The sequence below is a fragment of the Canis lupus genome, chromosome 22 (assembly GCF_003254725.2).
Source record: "Canis lupus dingo isolate Sandy chromosome 22, ASM325472v2, whole genome shotgun sequence".
Classification (NCBI taxonomy): Eukaryota; Metazoa; Chordata; class Mammalia; order Carnivora; family Canidae; genus Canis; species Canis lupus.
Window position 1 is genome coordinate 810,659 of NC_064264.1, and position 26,478 is coordinate 837,136.

The 26,478-nt window shown below is 58.0% G+C and overlaps 1 protein-coding gene and 1 long non-coding RNA gene across 2 annotated transcripts; both read left to right on the forward strand.

The window, feature by feature from the left end:
* The first annotated feature begins 12,444 nt into the window (after positions 1–12,444).
* LOC125753305 (cuticle collagen rol-6-like) lies at positions 12,445–14,355 on the forward strand. Its single transcript, XM_049099203.1, has 3 exons — positions 12,445–12,812; positions 13,789–13,940; positions 14,045–14,355. The coding sequence occupies exons 2-3, from the start codon at positions 13,814–13,816 to the stop codon at positions 14,353–14,355; spliced, it is 438 nt and encodes a 145-aa protein (XP_048955160.1). The 5' UTR covers positions 12,445–12,812; positions 13,789–13,813.
* Positions 14,356–17,318: 2,963 nt separating this feature from the next.
* LOC112678937 (uncharacterized) lies at positions 17,319–21,592 on the forward strand. Its single transcript, XR_003148011.3, has 2 exons — positions 17,319–17,919; positions 21,320–21,592. It is a non-coding gene; the product is annotated as an uncharacterized LOC112678937 (long non-coding RNA).
* The last annotated feature ends 4,886 nt before the right edge of the window (positions 21,593–26,478 follow it).

Sequence of the window (26,478 nt, forward strand, 5' to 3'; positions counted from 1 at the left end):
TGCTTTTCCCATGCTTATGTTATAACCCTGGGGTAGATTTCCAGTGCACTTCTTTTTAAAACATGATCCTTCATGCTTTTACAACTGGATTCTGTTTACATTATTTCTAGAGTTTGTTTCGTGAGTTAAATACCTTCCTGAAATAAAGAAGATGTTCACGTGTAATTTTTCGGCCAGCCCCATCTTGAGATGTGTAAAAATCCTTGCTGCCTTTGGCAGAGACACATCAGGATTAATTTGATAATAGATGCTGAACTAGAAATTAGAGTGGCAGGGACATATATGGTATCCAGACGTGTATAGCTTAAACCTCTACCTGAGGTATTTTATTTTTAATTTTATTCATCTATCCTGTGCTCCCTATCTTGACACAGGGCCTGGGCTTTGTAATATCTGGAATATTCACCTGCAGTCGTATAACTTGATTATTTTATGACTTTTGCTGACAAAACCGCCTCTTGCCATCCCTCACCATGAGGTGTCCCTCTGCTGTAGGTATCATCGAGGCTGTGGCCAAAGACTTCTTTGACATTGAGGTGACCATGGATATCGTCCACATGAATAGGGAAGAGGAGAGGACAGGCAAGAAGGAGCATGTTGTGTTCCTTGTTGTGCAGAAGTCTCACAGACACATGAGAACGGCAAAACCAAACAGGTTACAAGACAGCCAGGACTTCCGGAGAGACCAAGAGGTACTGGGTTTGCTATGTCTTCAGAGAGCACAGATGCTCCCAGGGGAGCTCCAAGTCTCAGAATCACCTATGCAAGGAACAGAACCAAATGGACCCTCGGATAGTGGATTTAAGGCAGAGTTTCTCCATCTCAACACTATTGATATTTTGGGCCAGACGTTTGTCATTATGGGTGTCTTGTGCATATTTAGCAGCATTCCTAGTCTACCCACCAGGCGCAAGTAGCACCCTGCTCCTCAGCTCCTTAGTTGTGGTGATCAGAAATGTCTCCAGGGATCACCAGGTGTCTCCAGGGAAGGGGGAGGGACAAAATCATCCCTGGTTGAGAAAACTTGGATAAACATCAGGAAGTTTTCTAAGGATGAATGTTAGCCGGGAACATTTCCACCTCTGAAAACATGAATACGAAGGCCAAAAATTTGGATTTGGTGGCTTATTTTGCAACCCTTCTAAAATAAATTGACCCCTGAAGTCCTAAGTGCCCACTTCTACAGCTGGGGCCAGATAGGAGTCTGGAATTAGTTCACGGTCCTGTGATCGGCTGCCTCAATGGCAACTTGCAGAGTGAGCATCATCTATTTAGGTACTACGTGTATTAGGTACACAGCTCTCTGGGTCCGCACAGCTTACAAAGACATCCAGATAATTCTGATTCCTGGAGCACACGGTGTTTACATCTTAGAGCATTCAAAGCCCACCTCAGAGTCTGTTTGCTACAGAATCTTCAACCCCAGGAAGAGAAGATGTTCACGTGTAATTTTTCTGCCAGCCCCATCTTGAGATATGTAAAAATCCTTGCTGCCTTTGGCAGAGAGACATCAGAATTAATTCAATAAAAATCTTGGGCATAACGAAGTCTTGCTAAAATTGACCTTGCAAGGCCTTGCCATTCCTCTGGTCCCAGTTACAGCAAATTGGGCTTGTGCATGTCCGGGTACAGGGCCAGTCACATGACCAGACCCCCGTGCTTGTCTCTCTACCATCTGCAGGCTCTGGAGGCAGCTTTCCTTAGGATGAAAGAGAAGTATGTGAGTGTCTCTGTCTGTCCTGTGAAGAAATCCCCCTGGGAGGTTGTGAGGAGCATAGTCATGTTTGGAAAAGGTGAGTGTGCCCTTCTCCCGACCTCGACTCTCAGAGCAGAGTAAGTGCTTGGTGCGCAGACAGGCAAAGGCCTCCAGGATTGTGATGTCCCCAGTTTCTGCAGAGCTCCGATCGGGCAGGCGTGGTTTTTAACTGTAGAACATCAGGGCCTAAGTCGCCTTCCTGTGGCCCTTTTATTTGTGCCGTGCCCCTTGCAGAGCTGGGGCAGAGACACAGGCTCCCCGCTCGCTTGTCAGGGAAGGCCACTGGAGACAGGATGGGAACTGGTCCCAGTTGGCTGCTGTGCTGACAGGAAGGAGGACGAGGACTGATATACTCTCAAGCACAAGGCCTTCTGGACTGGGATGCACTTCTGGCCTGGAAGTCTGCAGTTAATAACCACGGTGTCCAGTAGCGCAAAGGACACTGGACCAGGAGCCAGGAAAGCAGATTTCTGGCCCTGTCTCCAAGGGGCTGTATGGCCCAGAGCCAGGACCTCCTCTCCCATGTGACAAATGAAGGCGTCAGGCTCTCAAGGTGCCCTTGTTGACGCCAAGCCTGTCCCGTGATGAGCATCCCCGATGCAGCCAGAATGAGGGCCCGCGCTCCCATCAGCCCCGTGATCGTGGTCGGGACCGCATCTGGGAGGAGGTGTGCAGAGCTCAAAGGCTGCATTTTGAGTCCCTCAAGTGGTGGCAAGCAAGTCAAACACACAATTGACGCCCTTTGTCTGCGAGATTTTCATATCAAAAAGGCTCCATTTCGAATCTCTACCCCCTGCCAAATAGGGCCGTGGTTAAATTTTCATGTGCCACCCAAACTGTCAGTCTAGAGAGCCCCATGGCAAACGTCCCTGACGCTGGGCCGGGCGCACACGCTCTGCTCGGCTGGCCCATTGTCTGGCTGTCACCGCCTCAATGCGGGCTCTGTTTTCCTGGCGAGACATACTCAATTGGCCCAGAAGCTTCGGCGGCGGGCAGACACTTGGCAGGGGCGGGGGGCTGCTCAGCCCAGCAGCAAGTGTTCTGTGCATTTGGAAGAGCGGCCGCGGCCACCTGGAGCCTGCGGCCTGGCCCTGGGCCGCCCCCTCGGGCCGCTGTGTGCCGGCCGCGGCCGCCGTGACAGGCCTCCTCTCCTCTTCCACGTCCAGGGCAGCCCACCAACACCGTTGTGCCAGTTTATCCCGAGCGGCTCTGGATTGAACCGAAGACATTCTGCAAGGCTTTTCCTTTCCACATTGTGTTTGACGAATCAGTAAGAGGCCCTTCCCCTCTGTACTCGGCTTAGGGATAAGCTGGGGAGGGACTATGTTGTACGGTCTTTCCCTGACTGGTGGTGACCTTCAAGTCCCTGTGGGGCCCCCAGGGAGGCGAGGCTGTAGCCCGGCGGGACCGTTGACTTCTTTCTCAGTGTGGCATCCTCCAGAAACCAGAATGTGTGATCTTCTCCGTACATGTGGGTGGGGAGCAGGGCCAGGGGGTCTGGACTCGTGAGCCCAGGGGCAGGTTTGAAGTGACACTGAAGTTTGCAACACTGAGATGAAAGAACAGTGATGACGGTGAAATCTTAGATGTGACTCCTTGCCGTCCTCGTGGCTGCTGTGGATGTCCCAGTCTCGCCAGGCTTCTCTTCCTGCATCGTGAAGGCAGGGGAGAGGTCTGTGCCAACTCCTGTCATGGTTTTGTGGGACATATGAGGATGAGCATTAATAGAAAATGTTTGGTTATCATTTCCTTGGATGACATATCTGTCACCGGAATCGATTATGAGCTCATTTTTTTAAAAAGATTTATTTATTCATGAGAGAGAGAGAGAGAGAGGCAGAGACACAGGAGGAGGGAGAAGCAGGCTCCATCCCGGGAGCCTAATGTGGGACTTGATCCCGGGACTCCAGGATTGCGCCCTGGGCCAAAGGCAGGCACCAAACCGCTGAGCCACCCAGGGATCCCCTGAGCTCATTTTTTAAAGGATTTCATTTATTTGGGAGAGAAAGAATGAGGGAGAGCGCACGAGCAGGGGGAATGGTGGGCAGAGGGAGAGAGAGAGGCAGGGTCCCCATAGAGCAGGGAGCCCAACACAGGACTCAATCCTGGGACCCCAGGGTCATGACCTGAGCCAAGGGCAGACGCTCAACCGCTGAGCCACCCAGGTGCTCAATTATGAATTCATTTAAAGGGCAATTAGGCAAAATGAATTTGGTAAAAAATATCATTTAAAAAGATGGCTTCAGAAAAAAAAATGGCTTCAGGTAATTGCAATGTTCTGTGATGCTTATTTGAAAGCAGAGACAGTTTGATTTATCGCCTGCTAGTTAGTTGACCGCTATGGATACAGATTCTATGAAATTTACTCATTGGAGGGTCACGTCTGCTCGCAGAGAATTGATCTAGCTGAGGCAAACACTCCTGTAAGAAATGACTGGGGAAGGATGAAGCGGTGTCCCAGGCATTTCCCCAGGGCCATGAGGATGCTAGTATAACTACTATTAATGTCTTAGATTCTGGTGCATCTTAAAACTTTTTCTTTTTACATTTTGGGCATAGAATAAGAGAAAGTCTCCTGATAGTTTATAATGTGGGGTCGATGTCTGTAGCCTGACAGCCAGCCCACGGTTAGTGACGTGAAGTGTTCTGGGTCAGCTTCTGCAGGCAGTGGACAGCTTGTGTCCAGGATTCTCGTCTGGCCTCTTCCCTCTGTGTGTTCCCTGGACACAGCAGTGGAGGGCTCCTCACCTCCATCCGAGCCTGGGCGTCAGATCTAAGCTACAGAATTTGCTAGTTTCTTTATTAGTGCATTCTAAAGAGAGGAAACAGGGGAGAGTCCGAGAGAGAGAGACAGGAAGGGACAGAGAAATCCCACAGAGTTAGGGAAGAACTGTCAGCCCAACCGAGAGTTTTAAACCCTGCTTCCTGTTGGTGGGAGCTCTGCTTCTGAGCACCCCATACGATCCTTTCCTCTGAGAGGCTAGCTGCAGATCCACTTTATAAAATAGTATCTATTCCTTCTTCGAGGTCTACTCCATTAGTGGCCCTTTCCCCCCGTGAGTCACAAAGTACGTGGGATGATGATACTGTCAAGGGCCCATGTCTGGTGTAGGTTGCTTTCTGTTCCGCGGGCTCACATCTGTCCTCTGTGGATAGCTGAGGGTCAAGCAAGCTGGAGTGAACATTCAGAAGTATGTCCCCGGACTCCAAACCCAGAAGATTCCATTAGATGAGTATTTCTCCATCGTTCACCCTCAAGTGGCCTTCAACATTTTCAGCATCTGCAAATTCATCAATAGTCAATTCGTCCTGAAGGCACGAAGAGAAAAGATGCCTGAGGCATGGAAAAGTCAGCCTGCCCTCAAACTCCGAGGTAAGGAGCTCACCCTCCCTCCCCCACGGCTCTCTGGCCTTGGGGAGACTGCTCAGAAAGGGACCCAACAGAGTTGTCCAGTTTTCTCAAAAAAGGTGGATGGAACATGGCAGGCTGCCACCAGAGACTTGGCGAGAGGTTTTAGTGGTGGTGGTGGCGCTGGGGGGGTGGGGGTCACGGAGGAACAGGTTCAGGAGATAAGCACAGCGGAAGTTGGGGGTTGGATGTAGGGGCTGCAGAAGACAGAGAATGCTGAGGACAATGATTGGGTAACTGGGTGCTGAAGGTGTGGTTATAGCTGAGGAAGGACGAGACGGGAGGTCCTTGGGGGCAGCGGCTGGGCCAGTGAGTCACTGCTGTCTCCTCAGTGCCTAGGATACTGTGCCGGGCCCAAAGCAGGGACTGGGTACACATGCGAGGAAATAAGCACCTGCAGACAACCACGTGCAAATATTGATGAGTAATTAAAAAAAATCACTGCTGAGGAGAAGGTAAATTGTCACAATCATTTTTGAGGACATTTTAGCAATATGCATCAAAAACATTAAAAATGAGCATATTCTTTTGTCTCAATAACTCCATTCCTAAGATTATACCTTTTTTTCTATGATTACATACATTTAAATTTTGAGTTTTGGGAAACATTAATATTCGATCTGGGATGGTAATTTTCTTTTAAAGATTTCATTTATTTATTCATGAGAGACAGAGGGAGAGAGGCAGAGACACAGGCAGAGGGAGAAGCAGGCTCCCTGCAGGGAGCCCAATGGGGGACTTGATCCCAGGACCCCGGGGGTCACGCCCTGAGCCCAAGGCAGACGCTCAACCCCTGAGCCACCCCGGGCAGCCCTCTAAGATTATATCTTTAACAAAATGTGCACAATGACCTTAAGCTTGGTCGCTGCCATGTTGTTTATAGGCTGATAGAAAGGGACATAATATCATCAAAGCTAGCGAGTTGCTTAAATAAAATATGGTATAATCAATGTACCCAGCAAAAAGTATGATGCACATCTATAATTTTGCTATCAAAGGATATATCTATTATAAATTTTAAATGAAAAATACAGATTACAAAAAGAAGACAACAGAAATTTTAGTAATTATCTGAGCGGTGTGATTATAGGTGATTGTTCTTCATCTTTCTTCATTTTCTGCAACGCATGCACACTGCTTTTATAATAAAATAAACAAATTTTAAGGAAATAGGCACCTCCAGGAGGTAGCGTTTCTCTGGAAATTCAGATTCACTGTCAGCATGATGTGGGACGCCGTGGTGTATTCCCATGACAACACCCAGACAGGACCCTGGGGAACGCCAGCATGGAAGTCATGAGCAAAAAAAACCTAAAAGAAACATTGAAGGAAGTCAGGGGGATCTCAGAGAGAAGGCAGGGTCAGGGAAGTCCCTGGAAGTGAGGTCTGTGGCGGGGGGGGCGGGGGAGGGTCTGCATAAGACCCTCCAACAGCAGGAGGGCTCAGGAAGGGGGAGACAGGCTATGCTGGAGAGGGTGGTTCGGAAGCCTCGGACGGGCACCTCCATAAGAGGAAGGTGCCTGGGACGGAGCTGAGCGAGGAGGGACCTAGAGACCAGCCTTCACCAAAAGTGGCTGAAAGGGAGGGAGGAGAACGTGCGGTGGGGTGACGGGGTGGCGAGCCGTGTCACCGGCCAGTGACGCGCGGTACTGTGGCGTTTCTCTCCGTGACGGAAAGGCCAGATGATCTGGATGGAGTCCGTGCGGTGCATGGCCTACGTGTGCTCCCCGAAGCTCCGCAGCCTGCAAGAGCTGGAGCAGCGCAGAATGCACCTGTCGGACATCGCGCCGCACGACACCACCAGGGATCTCATCCTCCTGAACCAGCAGCGCCTGGCTGAGATCGAGCTGTCCAACCAGCTGGAGAGGAAGAAGGAGGAGCTGCGGGTCCTGTCCAGGCACCTGGCCATTGAAAAGAAGAAAACCGAGACCCTGCTGTACGCCATGCTGCCGGAACACGTGGCCAACCAGCTGAAGGACGGCAAAAAAGTCGCTGCAGGTAGAGCATTCCCTTCCCGTCACGGGGCCCCCTGAGCAAGGGGCCGTGTCCTCAGTGGGCACAGGCTCAGAAGGCAGGCGGATCGAGTTTTGAATGCTGGCTCCGGGGCCGGCTCCTTGAGCCGCGTGTCCTTGGTTGTCTTCTCCCAACAATAATGATAATAAACAGAATACACAATCGAAATACGGAGCAGAGAAAAATGCCTGCCAACGACGCCCAGCTATGCTACCTCCCCTAATACCCGAAAGCTGCGGCCTGTCACAAACAGAGCTCCTCCTCCTAACTGGAAACAACACGGCCACTCATGACCCCAATCACGGGGCTCCTCTCGGGGCCACTCTGGGAGAGCAAGCCGATTATGGGGGAAGAAGGCTGTGTGTGATCTGAGCTCATTTTCCATCTGCCGCGGGTGTGTGTTCACCTCCAGACGTAGGCGGGGAAGCTGCTCGATGCCAGGGGGCTGGCAAGCCTCAAGGACCCAGAGGGGCTCACGGTCTTGTGGGTCTGACAGGTGCAGGATATGTGCACGGGGGTTGGGGAGGCCAAAGGAAGGGACACTCACGTCCCTTGAGGGGCGATGGTTGTGCCAGGACCTGTACGAGACATTTTTACACATGCCATTTAATTTTCTGCACATTTCTACGAAGGAGGGGTTCTTATCCAACAGAGCTATGTAAATTTACAATCACTCCCGTTTATGAGTAAAACAATCTGAAAAACCAATTAGAAGTCCCAACTAACTCCAAAATTCATAAGTTTTCCATCACAAAGGTGTGGAGACACAGCTGCCAGGGAAGTGAAAATAAAAGGGTAGTCGGAGAGAAAGATAGGAGGGCAGGGGCTGTGAGGTTTTGTATAAGGTGCACGGCACTGGAGTTAAGCCTCGAGACCTCACCTTAGCAAAAAAAGAAGGGAAGGGCATTTCAGGAGAACAGGATTGCAGGAGTGAAAGTGAGGCAACGTGAACATAAGCCCTGCACGGTGCTACCCCTAGAACGTGCCCGGTGAGGCTGGGCACCTAGGGTGGGGCTCAGGTGAGGACTCCCTGAGGTTTCTGTTGCTTATAAGGAAGGTTTCACGATAAGTATGATGAATATGAACCTGCCTGCAGTGCAGTGAGTGCACGAGAGGGAGGCAGAGAAGGCCGTGAGCAATGCGTGGCATGCGGTGAGCATGGCAAGGGCCTGGACTGAGACCCCACCAGGAGCAATCGGCAGGACCCTCATTACCGAGAGGATGGAGCAGGGAAGAGAGGGGAGTCCATGCTGAGTGCAGAGTTTCTAGCGCAGAAACACGTGGTCCTTTATTCTATGCCGAGCCAGAGAGAAGGGCAGGTTGGGGGAAGGACGGGAGGTCAGTTCTAGAGCCTCTGAGTGAAATGCCTGTGGGACACCCCGTGGAGCAGAACCACAGGTAGCAGGGACTGTGGGCAGAGCTCAGTGGCAACGTCTCGGGTGCACCAGGGGTCTAGGAAGTAGTGCAGCGGGCATGGCGGCTAATCACAGAGCCCACGGATGACAAGTAAGGTTGAGGGGCTGGGAGGTGGGAGGGGAAGGGGGCTCGGCCCGGAAGCCCAGGGGACACCTATTACTTCAGGAGGAAGAAAAACCAGTGCAATACATAAAACAAGACCAGAAGGGTAGGGAGGGTAGGAAGAGAGAAGGGAAGGCTGGACGCCGAAGGGAAGAGATGGGCACACGAACGAGAGGCTCTTAGAGGCACCGTGACACGGAGGGCACCGTGCTGCATTCGAGTCGTCGCACCCTCGCTCCTCCAACAGCCACTCCCTGGGCGCCTGCTGTGAGCCAGGCCCTGCTCCGGGTGCTGGGGATGCAGCAGCGGCCCAGTCCGCCTCTCCTCCCCCGGAGCTTACGGTCCAGTGGGGAAAACAGCCAGTAAGGTACACACCCCACGCCACATATGCACATATGGCTTGTGGGTTGGGGCCGCAACAAGGATAAAAGGGTAGGGTCTGGGGACTGCTGCACTGACAGAGGGGTATTGGGGGTCTCACTGAGGTGCTCACACTGGAGACGTGAGACGGAGCCTCTTCAATGTTTGAGAAAAGAGGAGTTGGGAGAGGACACAGCAGGTGCAAAGGCCCTACGCAGGAGGCACTGGGAACCCCACGGAGGCTGGGGTGGGTGGGGTAGAGTAGGCCAGAGCCGTGGAGACGGGAGGTCGGGGACGTGCCGGGACAGAGGGGGCCCCTTCCCGGCCACGGTGAGGACCTTCTGCTCCAGGCTCGGCGTGATGGAGCCATGCACTTGGGGCAGACGAGTGGACACACCGACCCAGACAGGCCACCTGGCCGCTCGGTGGAAAGTAGCGGGCCTGGACGCCCAGTGCCTGAGGAGGACACGCTGCACCCGGTCCCCCAGGACACTGGACGCTGGAGTCTGCAGAATGATTATTCCATATCCTGGGCCAACACGACACCCGGTTTCTGTTGCAGGAGAATTTAAAACTTGCACGATTCTTTTCAGTGACGTGGTGACGTTCACCAACATCTGTGCGGCCTGCCAGCCCATCCAAATCGTGACGATGCTGAATTCCATGTACTCCAAGTTTGACAGGCTAACCAGCGTCCACGAGGTCTACAAGGTGGGTGTCCACGGCCTGCGGGGTGGGCGCCCGGGCGGGCAGGAGCTCAGCTCTGCGCCTCCCTCCCGCCCCCTCTGTGCTCAGGGCTTGGTGCAGAGCAGCAGGGCGAGCCCGTAAGACTAGAAGGCAGTTGGAGCTATTTTAGGAATTTTAGTTTGTTTGTAGAGATCCTTTTGTAATACACGCTGCTTAAACGCCTCCGAGGGGCACACTCTTCTCTGAGAATAATTCTATCCCTGGAACTCAGCAGAAGTCTAACGTAATAACGTACGCCCAGTACAGGGCATCGTGCGCTAAGCCAGGGGCTCCGTCCTCTCGGGGACCTGTTCCTGCCGGCAGCACAGAGGCCCACGGGCGCTCTCCGGGGGTCTGCGGGCTCAGTTTTCTCCCCACCGCTTGCCTGATACGCTTCATACTCCTGGCAAATCACCCGTAGCTTCCATATGGTCCTTTTGTCAACACCCAGAAAATGACAGAAATACTTAGGGACAGGATTAATGCCTTAAGGCAACCCTCTGAAGGCCCCCTCCCTCCTCACAGGTGGAGACCATAGGAGATGCTTACATGGTGGTGGGGGGCGTCCCGGTGCCCGTTGGAAGCCACGCCCAGAGAGTGGCTAACTTTGCCTTGGGGATGAGAATTGCTGCAGCAGAAGTGATGAATCCGGTTACCGGAGAACCCATCCAGGTAGGAAGACACCGGGTCCTCGGCTTCCTACCAACTGTCTCACACACAGAAGAGTAGCTTCTGCTTCTGTTCAAGTGGCTCCTGGGCACGTCACAGTACTCAAAATGGGTGCTTTCTCCCAACTCTTGTCTTCTCCCGCACATGTTCTACGTAATTGAGTTATTAGGATATCATCCCAACCTTCCGTAACCTTCAGAGAAGGCTCTGGAGCCTGGTATTTCCGTGACATTCACTGCAAGCTTGTCTACAGGGCTGAGCAGGTCTCCCCATTCACTCACCGGGGTTCAATCCATCTTAAAAGCTGGCTTTTTTTTTTTTTTTTATAATTCTGGTTTTTTAATTTGGGCATTTAGTTCAACAAGTTGTTCAGGTTTGCCAAATAGCCAACCCCTTCCCATCCCAAGGAAAACTGTGTATTCAACGTGCCTTCTCGCAGGTTCAAGAGTTCTCAACCTGTGGCGGGAAACTGCCCCCAGCAGTAGGCCAGACACCGGGAGTTGTGAGATACTTAGAATAGCCTCCCTCCCACCACGTGGCCTTAGGGAGACGTCTGCTCGCCTCCCACACAGGAACCTACTCTTCCAAGCACGGAGATCTGTTTGCTCTGAGAGAGGGAGAGGACAAGTCGGCGTCCTCTTCTGTGTGCTAAGCAGATCCTCTCCGTCCTGACATTTCTATGGTTTAAGTTTTAAAGTTTAAGCCACAATACTCGGCCGTTGCAAGCACACAGACCCATCTGTTGACTAAAACCCCCAGTAAAAAAAAAAATCAGGATGGGAGGGAAAGAGGGAAGGAGATGAGAGCGTCAGAGAAGAGATAACGTGTTTTGGTTAAAAAGTCAGAGAAGAAAAAAAAATTGAAAATGTACCGTTGTGTAAAGAGAGCGTGTGTATCCGGGTGCGTGTGAGCAGCCTCGCTACGGAGACGACAGTAACGCTATGCCAAGAATGAAATCAAACCGTGAATTCCTGAGAACTCTCACGGTGGGTTTTACGAAGAAGAAAACAGGAAGAGAGGTTATCAAGTTTAAGAATAGGGCCGTAGTTAGGAGCATCAGTCACTGTCCCCCAGAAACAACAAACTGTGCAGCTTATTTAAGGGAGCGGGGACAAAGATGCGAAACACTTCTCTCTTATGACACTCACGCCACCGTCTCAGCAGTTTCTAAATCAGTGCTCCGAGATCTTCCATCATTTCACTCAGCCTGCGGTATACACGGAGGTCCCACAACCGCCAGGCAGCCTGGCTCCCCTTCCCGTGGGAACAGGCAAATTAGTCTTTGGCGAAAGAGATAAGGAAGTGGATCCCCCTGCAGGAGGGACGAAACTTCATGGGAAAAGGGCACAGGAGAATTTCGAGGTAACAACCGTAGGGGTGTGGCTACAGGGGTACGTGCTCTTGTCCAAGCTCACGGAGCTGAATACTTCAGATCTTTTCCTTTTATGTAAATTATGCCTCAAACTTCAAAATAAAAGCGGTGGTATTCGAGGATCCCTTTTCAGCGAGGTTCTCTCTGCGCAGATCAGAGTGGGGATCCATACGGGACCGGTCCTGGCAGGTGTGGTGGGGGACAAGATGCCACGGTACTGCTTGTTTGGGGACACGGTGAACACAGCTTCCAGGATGGAAAGTCACGGGCTTCCCAACAAAGTGCACCTCAGCCCCACGGCCTACAGGTAACCGTCCGTGTCTTCATGCCTTTCTTTGCCCTCCCCTACTTCCAGGATGTGCGGATGCCCAACAGAGGGGGGGGAGGGGCGCGAAGGGACCCCGTGGCGCTTCTCCCATGCCTCCCTGGCTGACAGGAGGCATGACGCCGGGCGATAGACATTACCGAGCCACTATACTCTGGGACAGCTTTGCTCCCGAGGAGCGTAGGAGGTGACGCAGGGACTGGCAAAGTACAGTCACAGGCCTCACCCAGCCTCCTGCCTGTTTTTTGTAAATAGTTTTCTTGGAACAGAGCCCTGTTTTTGTGTTTCCTCATTATCTGTGGTTCCTGCACGGGCAACCGCAGCGCTGAGTAGCGGTGGTGGAGGCTGCACGGCCTGCAAAGCCGAGGAGATGTACTATCTGGCCTCGTACCAGAAAAGGGAGCTGACCCTTGGTCTAGCAGAAAAAGAGAAACGCTGCTCAACGAGTAATTATTTTGAGAGCACGATAAGTACGACGACAAAGATAAGCATAAAATAGTTTTCGAGAACTTCTCAGATGCCAACCAAACTCTAAGTTCTCCGACTTCTGTTCGTCATGTGCTCTTGCAACAGCTCCCTGAAAACCTAGGTCCCACGTGGGTTTCAGGGGGGAGAGGAGCCCGGATACAGCCCGGGGCTCGGGCTCCGGGTGCTGCTCGGGAAGGTGAGTGGGTCCTGGAGACTGGGCGCGCAGCGGGTCGAGAAACCCTTCGTGGGGGAGCGATTCCTGGGCGGAATCTCCGACACCGAGCTCAGGGTAGGATTTAGCCAAAGCTGAGGGTTTGGGGAGTGAAAACGGAGTGAAAACCGAGCAATCCCAGCGCAGAGGGAGAGTCGGACCGGGGACCTGACAGCTCGGCGTGCGTGAAGCGCCAGGGTGCCCACTGCAGGCCCCGGGAGCCCCGGGGGCGGGGGCTCAGGGAGCGGGAGGGAGAGGGCCTGGGGGCCGGGCGCGGGGGAACGGAGGCGGAGGCGAAACCGGCTGCACCGGGCACCTGCTAGGGACGCAGCACGAGAGGCGGGCAGGGTCTCGGGGGTTCCTGGCCGCCCCCGCTGGGGGACGGGGCGGGGCGGGGCCTGCGTGGGCCGCGAGATGAGCTCAGGCTGGGACGGGCTGCAAGTCCCGGGTGGGGCTGCCCTGCGCGGCCGGCGGGCGGGCGGGCGGGGCGGGGCGGCGGCGGCCTGGGGTGCCCGAGGCCGGGGCTGAGGAGCGCGGCGCCCCGCTGGGAGTGCTGAGGGAGGACGGCCGCAAGGGCGGCGCGGGGGCCGCGAGGACGAGCCCTTGTCCTGCCGGGAGCGCCGCGGCCGGCGGTGGGGACACACGGGGCTCCGGGGTGCAGGACTCCGCGGACGGCCGTCCAGGACCCGGGCGGGAGGGGACCCGAGCAGGCGGGGCAGGCAGGCGGCGCCCCAGCTCCGAGCCGGGCCAGCGGGGCACACGCCGCGGGTGTCGCCTGTACCGGGGACGGGGCCTGGACGGTCGCCCCCACGCCCGGGCGACGGGGCTTCGGGAGGACGAAGGGCGGCGCTCAGCCCCGCGGAGCCTCCCGCGCCGGGCGCACGGGGCGGGCTGCAAAGCCGGGAGACCCGCCCCCGTACCCCCGCGCGCTCCGCCAGCCGCCGCCTTGCCCGCCGCGCAGGGCTCTGCAGAACCGCGGCTTCGACATGGTCGAGAGGGGCGAGATCGAGGTGAAGGGCAAGGGGCGCATGACCACCTACTTCCTGCTGCGGAACCTGCGCGCTTCGGACGACGAGATCCTCGGCCGCCCTCGGGGCCCGCGCGGCGGCAGCGGTGAGCAAGGGCGGCGCTGGTGCCCCCGACGGCCCGAGACGGCCTGGGACGCGGCGGGCGGCACCGGGCAGGGCGCACCTCGCGCTCACCTCTCCGCCCCACAGGCTCGTCCGCAGACGCCGGCGCTCGGGGAAGGCCGGACGGCAGGGCCGTGGCCGTCATGCGCTACGAGGACAGCGAGCCGCCGCCGCCCGCGGGCCTCCGGGCAGACGGTGAGGAGCCGAACGCTCGGCCCCCGCGCCGACGTGCTCGGGCTGCGGCCCAGGCGGGGGGCACGGGCGGAGCTGCGGGCAGGGGGCGCTCGGCGCGCTGCGAGGGCTGTTCCCAAGGCTCCCCCCGCCGCGGCGCCAGGCTCGGTGTGGCCCGGGAAGGGGGAGGCTCAGGGAAGCAGGGCGCGCTCCAGTGCCCGGCCTGAGCGGACAGCGCGCCCTCGGGGTGCCTGCGGGGGAGCCGCCCCCGACTGCCACCAGCCCGGCTGGGAGACCTGGGGCGGGGCCTCTCCTCCCCCGCGGGCCCTGGCGGAGTAAGGTCGGGAGGTCGGGAGGCTCCTCGGGCGGCTGCTCCTGGGGGGGGGAGGGGGGGGAGGGGAGGCGGTCGGGAGGCTCCTCGGGCGGCTGCTCCTGGGGGGGGGGGTCGGGGAGGAGGTCGGGAGGCTCCTCGGGCGGCTGCTCCTGGGGGGGGGTCGGGGAGGCGGTCGGGAGGCTCCTCGGGCGGCTGCTCCTGGGGGGGGGGGGTCGGGGAGGAGGTCGGGAGGCTCCTCGGGCGGCTGCTCCTGGGGGGGGGGGTCGGGGAGGCGGTCGGGAGGCTCCTCGGGCGGCTGCTCCTGGGGGGGGGGTCGGGGAGGAGGTCGGGAGGCTCCTCGGGCGGCTGCTCCTGGGGGGGGGGTCGGGGAGGAGGTCGGGAGGCTCCTCGGGCGGCTGCTCCTGGGGGGGGGGTCGGGGAGGAGGTCGGGAGGCTCCTCGGGCGGCTGCTCCTGGGGGGGGGGTCGGGGAGGAGGTCGGGAGGCTCCTCGGGCGGCTGCTCCTGGGGGGGGGTCGGGGAGGCGGTCGGGAGGCTCCTCGGGCGGCTGCTCCTGGGGGGGGGGTCGGGGAGGAGGTCGGGAGGCTCCTCGGGCGGCTGCTCCTGGGGGGGGGGGTCGGGGAGGCGGTCGGGAGGCTCCTCGGGCGGCTGCTCCTGGGGGGGGGGTCGGGGAGGAGGTCGGGAGGCTCCTCGGGCGGCTGCTCCTGGGGGGGGGGTCGGGGAGGAGGTCGGGAGGCTCCTCGGGCGGCTGCTCCTGGGGGGGGGGTCGGGGAGGAGGTCGGGAGGCTCCTCGGGCGGCTGCTCCTGGGGGGGGGGTCGGGGAGGAGGTCGGGAGGCTCCTCGGGCGGCTGCTCCTCGGGGGGCGGGTCGGGGAGGCGGTCGGGAGGCTCCTCGGGCGGCCTCCTCTTTCCCGCGGGGCGAGCGCTCGGCCTGAGGACCAGTCGCAGCGGAGGCCGCTAGCCCCGAGGGCTCCTGGAACACGCGGAGGACGGAGGGGCGGCGGCCCAGCCCCCGAGGCCGACGGCCCAGCCCGCAGCCCGCCGCGCCCTCCCCGGCTCCCGCGGACCCCAGGTGCCGGCCGTCGGGGGGAACAGGCCTTGGGGCGTCGCCGTGGGGGTCTGCGGGACCCGCCCCCGCCCGGGGCCTCCCGTCCAGCTCAACCCCGAGTCTGAGTGGAGCGGCGGCGGCCGGTGCCTCTGTGCGATCCTGAGAGGGCGCAGGCTGCAGCACTGCCCGCTCTGCTCAGGGTGCCCCATGAGGGTCCCCGCGGACCCGCCGTCACTGCCCAGGGGCGCGGCCCGCGACGCTCCCGGCACCGGCACGTGGGGGCAGGACGGCCCGGTCACGTGTGTGGGGGGGCGGCCCGGTCACGTGCGGGCCGTGGCGGCCCTGGGTTCGTCCGACGGCGCGTCCGCGAAGCTGCTGCGGCTCCGGGGGGACAGGGGAGGCCGGGCCCCAGGTCGGGCCCCGGCGGCGCTGGCTGAAGGCGCGGCGCGTGGCCTCACTCGGCCTGTGCGCGGAGCGGAGCCGGGCGCAGGGGCTGGTCCCGGGCGGTCGCGGGGCGGGGGGCGGGGGGCGGGCGAGGGCGTCCGAGGGCGTCGTGGGGCGCCGCCGCGGAGGGCCGCCCCGGGGAAGGCCGACGCGCGCCGGGGAGGCCGGCGGGACTCGGGGGCTGCGGGTGGGCGGAGCGGGAGGCTGGGTGGTGGGGCCGCGGGGGGTCAGGGCGGCGGCCGAGCGTCCCCTGGAGCGGAGCCCCGCCGGCCCAGGTGCTTCCCCGGAGCCGGCGCCGGAGCCGGAGCCCCGCCCGCCGCCCTCCTGGCGCCTCGGGGGCGGGAGCGGGGCGTCGAGGGTCCGGGCTCGCCGCTGGGGCCGCGGCCGGCAGGGTCGGTCGCTTCGCTGCTGTCGGGGAGCGGCCGTGGCGCGAACGCACCGCTCTCCCCGAAGTCGCGGCGACGCCCGCCCCGGCGCGCAGCCCGCCTCGGGCTCGGTGGAGGTGGGGCCGCCCGTCAGCCGGCGGCGTCCTGGGGAGGCGGGCGCTGGGCCGCGCGAGCCCCGGGCGGCGGGGCTTCCCCGGGGAGAGCCCGCTGCGGGGCTGGGCGCCGAGGGCCCCCGGCGGCCCGGGGCTGGCGGCGCGGGGCGGCAGCGGGGCGGCAGCGGGGCAGGCGCGGCCCCGGGCCCAGGGCGGTCCTCGCGGCGTGTCCCCGGGCCGTCTGCGAAGGACGCGCCGAGGACCCGCCGGGCCGCCCCGAGACCCGAGTTCCCGGCCGCGGCCTGGCGCCCGTCGCCAGCTGCGTGCTTCGGGCGAGTCCTCCTCGGCGCCGCCTCAGCCGCAGGCCACGCGCCCGCCCACCGCGAGGCTCAGAGGAGCGCCGGAGACGCCGCGTGTCGTCTGGAAGCCGTAGGTGGGTCGCCGCTCGCGCTCGCGTCCCCCGCGCTGGGCCGGGCCCGCCGGGAGGGGGCGTCGGGGCGGGGCGGGGCGTCGGGGCGGGGCGTCGGGGCTCCGCCTGTGCCCGGGCCTCCGCGGCTGCAGATCTGGTTCTCCCAGGCCATGGCCTCTGCCCGCTGACAGAACTAGGAGACGAGGGAGGGGGCGATTCTAGGACGGCAGCCCCCCCTAGGAAACCTGGAGACCCCACTGGGTCATTTTTAAGGCCAGCGTAAAAATCTCTCGCGGGTGGAACCTTGCCCAAAAAGATGCCCTGGAGAAGAAGTCCAGGCTCCCTTCTCTGTTCGCGGGGCGGGGCGGGGCGGGGCGGGGCGGGGCGGCCCGAGAGCGGGGGGCGGTTCTCCGCGCGGCAGAGCTCGCCGGGGCCGGTGGGGACCAGAGCGAAGGGCGGGCCGGTGCGGGTGCGGGTGCGGGGGAGGGGACCCGGCGGCAGGCCCCGCGGGACGCACCCACCCCGTGAGGCCCTGAGGACCACCGAGAAGACTCGAAGGCCCTGCCCCGTCCGGGGAAACCAGTTGGGAAGCCGAGACGCGCGTTCGCACATCTTCCTCTCCCGGGAGCTGAGGTGCAGGGAGGAACCCCTCCCGCGACCCCACGTCGTGCCCTTCGTGACCCCTCCGGCCCCCCCGTCTGTCGTGACCGCCAGTGACCCAGAGTCCGCGTGTGTTTCCCGAGGCAGCAGCATTTCCCCGAACGCCTCTTTGCTCTCACTGCTGCGCTACAGCGTCCCCCAATTTTACAGTTGACCGAGCTCTACCAGCAGCAGTTTTCCAAACGGGAAGATGTCTTTTACAGCCGCTTAATTCACTCTTAACAGATTCGGAAGTGGGTTTCTGTGCTGCTTTTGATTCTTCCCTGGACTGTCTGTTCGTTTATGTTACAGGAGGACTATTGAATTATTATCATCATTTTAAAACCATAAAGTGCAGATAAGTCTAAAGAAGAAAGCAAAAACCCCGTGATTCCATCAGAGAGACCACTACCAAGTTTTGGGTGCTTATCTGCCAAACTTAGGTACGTGAGGGTCTGTGTGCATGTGTACACATGTGTGTTTCTCTTTACAAAATTGGGATTCTCATGCATACACTGTTTTATAACCTGGTCGATTTCTTTCCTTGGAATGTTTAAATGCATTTCAAAACAGGAGAGGAAAATTTTTAAAATTTTTAAAATTTAAAATTTTTAAAAAGACACAACATGCCTGACCTGGTAACTTGTATCCCCCATGACTTGTGTGTCGTGCACCAGAAGTCACCTTTTACAAATGGCAATTTTTTAAAAGATTTAATTTATTTATTCATGAGAGAGAGGCAGAGACAGAGGGAGAAGCAGGCTCCATGAAGGGAACCCAATGTGGGACTCCATCCGGGATCCCGGGGTCATGACCTGAGCCGAAGGCAGACGCTCAACCGCTGAGCCACCCAGGCGTCCCAGAAACTGCAATTATTTCGCGCTTTTGCAAACCTGTAATACGTCTGTGATGTCCCTGATGTTCTGGGAGCCCTACAGATGCCTCTGAGTTTCCCAAGACTAGCCAAGTTGAACCTCAGTTTTGGTGTGTGATGCCCTCAGGTGTCTAGATATCACTAATCCCTGGAAGACGTGCATTGGAATCCTCAGTCAGAAAACCTAACCAACCAAGATGCTGCATTTTCCAACTCGGCACAGTAATGAGCACTCATTGCTGCAAAGTGATGGTACTAACAGGCAGCCCTTGGGGGCTGGGAGCAATGGCCTTCTAGAAGCAAAAGAAGAGTGCAAATTCATCTCAAGCAAACAAGGAAATTATTCCTCCATCTGGAGCGTGGAGTTGGATTGGAGTAAGATGTCAAACATAGATGTGCAGAAATTCCAGGAGAGTCTCAGTTCCAGGCCGATCAAGTCCTGTTTGGATCATCGGGCAGCACTGTCTCAAACTGACGGGGCCCGTGTTTGGCCCATTAGCTCCAGTCGTAGCTGTCTCAGTTCTCCCAACGTGGTGCTCGCTGGCCAATATTTTCTCCTTGTCCATCAGGGACTTTTTCCTCAAGGACAGAAAAGGGAAGGAGAAAGAAGAGTTTAATAAAAGTGCAAGAAAAATGTGGGTAGAAATGGAGGAGAAAGAGGACCACAGTTAAGAAGACATAATCCAGAAAAGTAAAAAAAAAAAAAAAAAAAAAAGATCCTAGTTAGAAGAGAGAAAAACCTACTGTGGGAGCCAGAGACACAAAGCGGGGCGGGGGGTGGGTGGGCGAGGAAAGTAAATGGAAAAATTCTTGAGAAGAGAAGTTAGAAGGAAGAAAAACACGAGAAGGTGTTGAATAACGGTGAGGCTAAAGGGTCTGAGAGATACTCTTTCCTGGTGTTGAATTTACTCCCAAAACTCTCTGTGAGAGGTAAAGCCAGAAAATAGAGGAGTTGTCTTTGCTGCAAAGAAATTCTGGTGCTTTCTGGAAGCGGGGGCACCTCACCCTGGAGCCTGCCTGTGGACAGCTAACGTAAAGGGCTTCCTTTGTTGGAGTCCCCTCTTGTTCAGCTTATGTTCTGTCAGGCCGGCCCCACTGTTGGTACCCCTCCAAAGACACGAAACACACCTTGGCGTGCACGGCTCTGTCTTGCGGAGGTTTTCTCTTACCGGGTCTCAGAACATCCCTGTGGGCTGAGGGGGAGGTAGATGTATCGTGTAGCAAGCCTCTTACATCTGGAGAAACTGAGGCACCATGGGACATTGGATGAGGAGAGGTCAGTTGCCCCTTTAGTGCTGATGGTGTTGATGGGCAGTGACAGGCACCTCCGGGGTGCGGGGGGAGTCCTGTCTTCTCAACAGAGATCACTGCGTTTCTGTCTGTAATCAGCTCCTCTCCCTTCCGTGTGCCGTGATCTCACAACAAAACTGATCTCAGACTTTTCAAACATGTCCTTATCACTGATCTTGCAGATTTTTCTGTTTTGGAAAAGTTCAGTTCCTGTAAGAGTGGTTCTAGTGCTTATATTTCAAGGAGAAGCTATACCGCAGTAGCCTCTGTGATCCAAAGCGAAGGGTTAGAGGGTATTTGGAATGACGAAACTTGTAGAGAGTTAGCAAAACACACAACCCACAACAGCCGTATCCGAATAATTATTTCTAAAAAGCATAAAAGAGTGCTGAGCATGATTCCGTGTTTTGCAAGGCAGCGTGGGAGGGGGGAGGAGGTACCCTCGAGCCGGGATGACCGTGTAGCTCACATCTGCACCTCTGTCGCTCCCTACAAAATGGGGATACCCTACAAAATGCCACGTTTGAGGGTCTTCCGAGCCTGATTCCTTGCCAGAGTAGCCCCAGCTTACACGTGAACTGAATGCTCCGCGTGAGTCGTCACCCGGAGCTACCAGTGGCCCCACCATCTCCTCCCTTGTGTGCTCCAGGGTCTCTTCCCAAATCCTCACCTCATCCTGGGCCAGAGACAAGGAGAGCCTGGGGCAGGCCCCGTAGCCCCAGTTTTTGCACACGTGTATCCCCACTTATTCCTTACCCACCAGCACATTAGCAGATGGTCTCAGGATCCGAGAACAGGGTTAGTCACTGATCCCGGTTCGGGAAGGAGGCTGAAGCAGGAACAGAAGGCTGAAGGTAGAAGCCGTCCTGCGTTTCCTGATTTCTAGAAGCTTAGACCCACAAACCTAGTATGTGAACCTCTCTGAGCTCAAATGTGTCTGGAACAATGATTAGCGTAAAGACAAAGGAAAAGGAACCGGGATGATACAGGAGTTGAGAACCTTAGATGCAAACCTTTCCTAGTGAAACCGCAGGGAGCGCAGGATGAGGTGGAGACAGGGCCTTCCGTCAGCCTTCTGGTTTCCGTTGGCTCCGGGTCCGGGGTGGCTGCATCCCCCCACCCCCCCGCCTGGTCTCTGGGCTCCCTTCCATACTTAGACTAAGAACCGGCATCTCGAGTGTTACCGTTGTATTAATCCCTTTATGTAAACCATCTCGTTGACTGGTTACAACAAGCCGGGGAGGCAGGTGTAGTCATCGTCTCCTCACTTGCCAGATGAGGACAGACGAGGCCCCGAGGGGCCGACGGTGAGCTGTGGCCGTCCTAGGTTGACCCTGGGCCTGCGTGGTACCCATGTGCCGACCCGTAGATAGTCCCAGGGCCAGCACAGTCGGGAGACTCGAGCTGTGCTGTGGGTCACGTCCAGGTAGAGACCTGACCTGGCAGGTGACCCAAAGGGTGACACCAGGGGGGACAGGAAATACAAGAGTGATGAGGCCGAGGTCTGGGCGGGCAGTTCAGCCTCGGCGAGGAACATGCTCCTGCCGGGAGGTGGGACAGGAGGCCCAGAGCGCCCGTGCTGAGCCTTCGGTCCTGGGGCCGGGCTCGGGTGACGAGGCCTGACCACAGAGGCCGCGGTGAAGCTTGGCTCACCTGCCCGCCTCCTTGTCTCCTTCCAGCTTCTGGTGAGCGCAGCCCTGACGGCAGCTCGGTGGCGGTGGCGGGCGGGGACTCTGCGGAGGCAGGCGACCAGCGCACGGTGACACCTGATGGGCCGGGGGCCAGGCTGTCGGGTTTCTGTGCAGTCCTGTGACACGGGGGCACCAGCCCTGGGCTTCGCTGTCCCCGAACTCGGTGTTCCGGGCACAAGGTCCTGTCTCAGCTGCAGACTTCCTAGGCTGGGTCTCTTCCCTGTTGTCCCTTTGAGAATAAAGGTCTAGAAACAAACACAATCCTGACAAGTCTGGAAAATGTGCTTTTACTTCTCGGTTCAACGCCAGCCCCCCTCCCCGCCTCGAGGCCGAGATCGGTTTGTTCCCAAGAGTGGTCAGTGGGCCGTGGGGCCTCTGTTTCCCCCCGACAGGGGTAAAGGGTGTTCAAGCTCCCATGCTGTGGTTCCCGGGTGGGCGAGGCTCCGGGGCCCACTTGCACCCCACCCCACGCTGTGGGTCACGTTAGGGGTCGGCTAGGTGGGGGGAGGCGGGGGAGCGCCCCACACCCCGCGGTTATGAATCACCACGTAACCAGGGGCTGTGCAAGGAAATCATTGTCATTCCCAGCCCTGGGGATCCTGTGGCCCCAGGTCCAGCCACGAGGCCAGGTGACACCGCGGGGGCAGGGGTGGGGCACGGGGGCTCCTGACCGAGGCCTGCTTGCTCTCAGGGTGTCTGCAAGGCTGTGCCCCGGCACCCCGGACAACGACCCCCCGGGCACAGCCGGCACGGCCTCCTGCGGGCTACATGGACTACATGCACTTTCCCCGGTGACGCCCTCAGGGTGGGTGGGCACCTCGAGGCCCGCCCCACATCCCGGGGACCGACCCAGGCCTGCCCCTCACCCCCAGGGACCCATCCAGGTCCCCCGCATCCCGGGGACTGACCCAGGCCCGTCCCTCACCCCCAGGGACCTGTCCAGGACCCCCCCGCACCCCCAGGGGCACATCCCTGGGCCCCTGGCACCCCCAGGACACGTCCCGCTCTGGGTGGCAGCGTGGGGTGCCACAGGGTAGCCTGGAGCGGGGGTGAGCTTGGGGAAGCCGCTGGACATCTCTTGCCTCTGTGCCCCTCCCATAAATCGGGCTAATTCAGGGCCCGCCTCCGGGGAATGTAGTGACAGACACACGAAGCATCTACGTGCGTCACCCACGCGGTGCAAACCCTCTTCAAATGCTAGGAATCTCTTTTCTTTTTCTTAATACTCCTATTAAGGGGTTTTCCTGCACACGTGGGCCCCGGGGCCGCCATCCAGCTTCCAGTTCTCGCGGCTTGCCCTCTGGCTGTCTTCCACAGTCCTTTAGCTCGGGGGGAGGAGCGCAGCCCAGGGCCCCCAGCATGCGTGGGGTGTAGGATTGTGGGGACCATGGAGCAAACCGGTGTGGCCGGGCGGCCTGCTGTCGTCTTGGAAGGAGGACAGCGGGACCTGGTGCCTGGGCACCGGCCGGCAGCTTGCTTTGCTCCCCGCCCAACAGGATGCGGCCCTGGGGTCCCTTGGTGCCCCGACTGCCCGAAGTTGTGAAGCAGGTGCCCGGCCCCGGGTGGAAGTGCAGGGGAGTTTGTCCCGGGTTTGTTATGACTGAAATAATGATTTCTGGCTGCAAATGAATGTGTGCCCTGCATCTGGAGCCTTCCATCCACTCCGGGGACACGCTGGGGGAGACCCCCTTCCGGGGCCTGGGGACACGGAGCCAGGCTGCCGATGTGCTGGGTGGGCCCTGGTGCCCTTGACAGCATCCTTCCGGGGACACACGTCCGTGCTGCAGCCTCCGAGCCCCAGTGCCAGGGATGCCCGCACCCCCTACAGCCCCGCCAGGGCCGCACGGCCATCGCCGGACACCTGCCTGTCCCTCCAGGAGTGCACTTTGGGTTGTGAACTGCTCGCGCTTTCCCCAGCGGGGGAGGCACCGCGAGTCCAGGCCCAGCGCCCTCCAGGCCTGAGGACCTGGGAGCACCTGCGAGGGCGGGGATGTCCCACACCCACAATCTTTAGGTTTGTTCCCCTGGGAACCCCAGGAGGCCGGGCCCCTCAGCCCCTGCACCCCAGACCCCAGCCCCAGCACAGCCAGCTCGCGTGCAAGCAGATGAGGGCCCGGCTCCAGCACCACACTGGCTGCCAAGGACTGTGACAGTCACTGGGGCCACGCTCCTCAGCAAGAGCTGGAAAACAGCCGCACCGTCCTTACCCCAGCGGAGCCCCGCTTGGTCGTGTGGCTTCCCCGCCAGCTCTGCCCGCCCTCCGCGGCCCCCAGCGCATACAGCAGGAGTCAGGGACGCGGACACGGGTGGAGGGCCTGACCGTGGCCGGGGTCCCCCCCCTTCCCCTTCCTCGTCCCACGGCTTCCTCCAGGGCCATCCGAGCCTGTGCTGGGGCCTGGCAGCCGCTGGGGCCTCACCCCTCCTCTAGGTACCACTGCTGATTCTTTTCCATGACCAGACTCGCCGTCCCCTCTTTTTCACCCTTTTTTCCCAACTTCCCTTCAGCTGGCGTGCGTGTGGGAGAAAGAAGGCAAGTCATGTGCCTGGCTGGGGAATGAGATCATTGCTGTCCCCTCGTAGCGGGCTCGGCCTGCTGCTCGGGGTCACTGGAAGAAAGCGGGAGAGCTCGATTGCCACAGAGAGCCATCTGGCTCCACCAGACTCATGCTGATGCTAATCTGTTGGTTTCTTTTTCTTTATTCTTTTTTTTTTTAAATTTTTTGTTTAAATTTTTTGTTCCCGAGGAATCCTTCATCTGCAGCTGTAAACCCAGAGCTGGTGTGTCTGAAGGCAAGTGTGCATTTGGTGCACATATTTAGCGCAGCATTATGCACCCCGGCCCCTTGGGGGTGTCGGGCCATCATTGTTGTCACTGGTGGGTCTGTGTAGTCGTCATGTCAGGGCCGCACTTTCAAATGGAAATCAAGCAATTATGCGCCACACGGAGAAGTCCGACAGATGCAGTAGTTTTACATGACTGGCTGTGCCACGGAGACAAAGGCGACTGCGCTCCCGGGGGACAGTTAAATAAATAGAATAGGTTTCAAGGGTGCAGAGAAATCTAGGAATAATTAACTGTGTGATGAGAGTTCATAGATCTGGGGTGTCGGCGAGCGGCTGGGCTCATCCTCGCGGAGGCAGCACGACGAAGGCAGGCTCTGCTCCATGCACCTGCGTTCACCTGCCGCACGCACAGCTCCGGTCGTCGCATGCTCTGCATCCCTCTCCCCCGGCGCTCCTGTTGGAGCTGGTCGCTCCTGACGCCTCCGTGGTGGAACAGCTTCCAGCCCACCTTCCCTGTTAGATACATCGGTGCTCGTGCCGGAAAGCCTGGGGGCAATGCTGTCGCGGCTACGGCTGGTCGCCCACGGTTATGTGCCAAGCCCCAGCCAAGGGCTCTCGTCCTGGGGCACGAGGTGGGTACTGCTGTCATCTGATGTTAGGCATGGGGAAAGGGACGCAGAGCCAAGTGTAAGAACTGGGATTCAGGGATCCCTGGGTGGCGCAGCAGTTCGGCACCTGCCTTTGGCCCAGGGCGCGATCCTGGAGACTCGGGATCGAATCCCACGTCGGGCTCCCGGTGCATGGAGCCTGCTTCTCCCTCTGCCTGTGTCTCTGCCTCTCTCTCTCTCTCTCTCTGTGTGACTATCATAAATAAATAAAAATTAAAAAAAAAAAAAAAGAACTGGGATTCAGCTGTAGGGCCCCCACCTGCACCCCCAACTCTGGCCGTGGCTCTGGTCGCCAGGCCGCAGCCTCGCTAATGTTCCAGCAGAGAGTAGGGGGGAAGGTGGGTGCTCGCTCCTGCGCCCCCAACACAGCTACTAATGTCAGACACGTGGTTGCAGTGAACTGAATGGGAGAGACCTGAATAAAAGTTAAACCTTAATTTTTCCCGGGATGTCTGGGTGGCTCAGTGGGCGTGACCCTGGGGTCCTGGGATCGAGTCCCGCATCGGGCTCCCTGCATGGAGCCTGCTTCTCCCTCTGCCTGTGTCTCTGCCTCTCTCTCTGGGTGTCTCATGAATAAATAAATAAAATCTTAATTAAAAAAAAACACTCAATTTTTTCCATGAGATATCCAGCAGTTTATGCAAATGGTTAAATCAGAGCCTGAAACATACAGTCATTCATCCCTCCGTGTGTCTGAAGTTGTGTTAAAATTCACTAATATCAGCAAGAAGTGAAGCCCCCCTCGGATCCTGGTTGTTGCTTTCTTCTGTCGGGGAAGAAACACCGGAGAGCAGGCTCTGCACGTGAGAAGTCCCTGAATTTCTCCACTACGTGGCTGCCTTGGACGAACACGAAAGCTGATGACAGGTAAAATGGAGAGAAAAGGCAAGAAGGCATGTTATTTTTCTGAAAACATATTGTAAACTAGGCATGTCCCAGAATACATAAAGCAGCTCTCCACAGGACCTGCTACCACTTGCCCCCCTCGCCACCTGCCACCGTGGAAGTCCGCGAGGCCCCACTGCAGGGAGAAGACATTAATGGAACAAAACCAGAGGTTTCAGGACGCAGAACATTCACTAATTTGCTGATGACTAATAAACATGAGAGTGACACACGCTGCACCCTCTGACTTGTTTGACCTTCTCCGAGGGTGGAAACACGGAGGAGGTTCGACTAACGGCTGTGGTCCCATATTTAGAAAGAAAGTTCTGCGTCTGGAAACATTAGCTTTACTTTTTCCACGTCTATTGGATACATGGGTTTGAAAATATTAGAATAATGAGCTTGCACTGCAGAAATGAAAAATAATCATTATTCTCTTACGTAAAGACCTCAGTAAAAAAGGGTTGAAAACACTAGTGAGGGCAGCCTGGGTGGCTCAGCGGTTAGCGCTGCCTTTGGCCCAGGGCGTGATCCTGGAGTCCCAGGATCGAGTCCCGCGTCGGGCTCCCTGCATGGAGCCTGCTTCTCCCTCTGCCTGTGTCTCTGCCTCTCTCTCTCTCTCTGTGTCTCTCATGAATAGACAAATGGAATCTTTAAAAACAAAAAAGAAAAGAAAACACTAGTGACAAGCATAAGACACTGAAGTTGCAAATCACTTAAGAACGGGTTGCTTTAGGAGCGCAGCCAAGCAGCAGGAGCCGCATCCCCCGGGGCCCAGCAACGCCGCCCTGTGTCACAAGCACTAAGGAC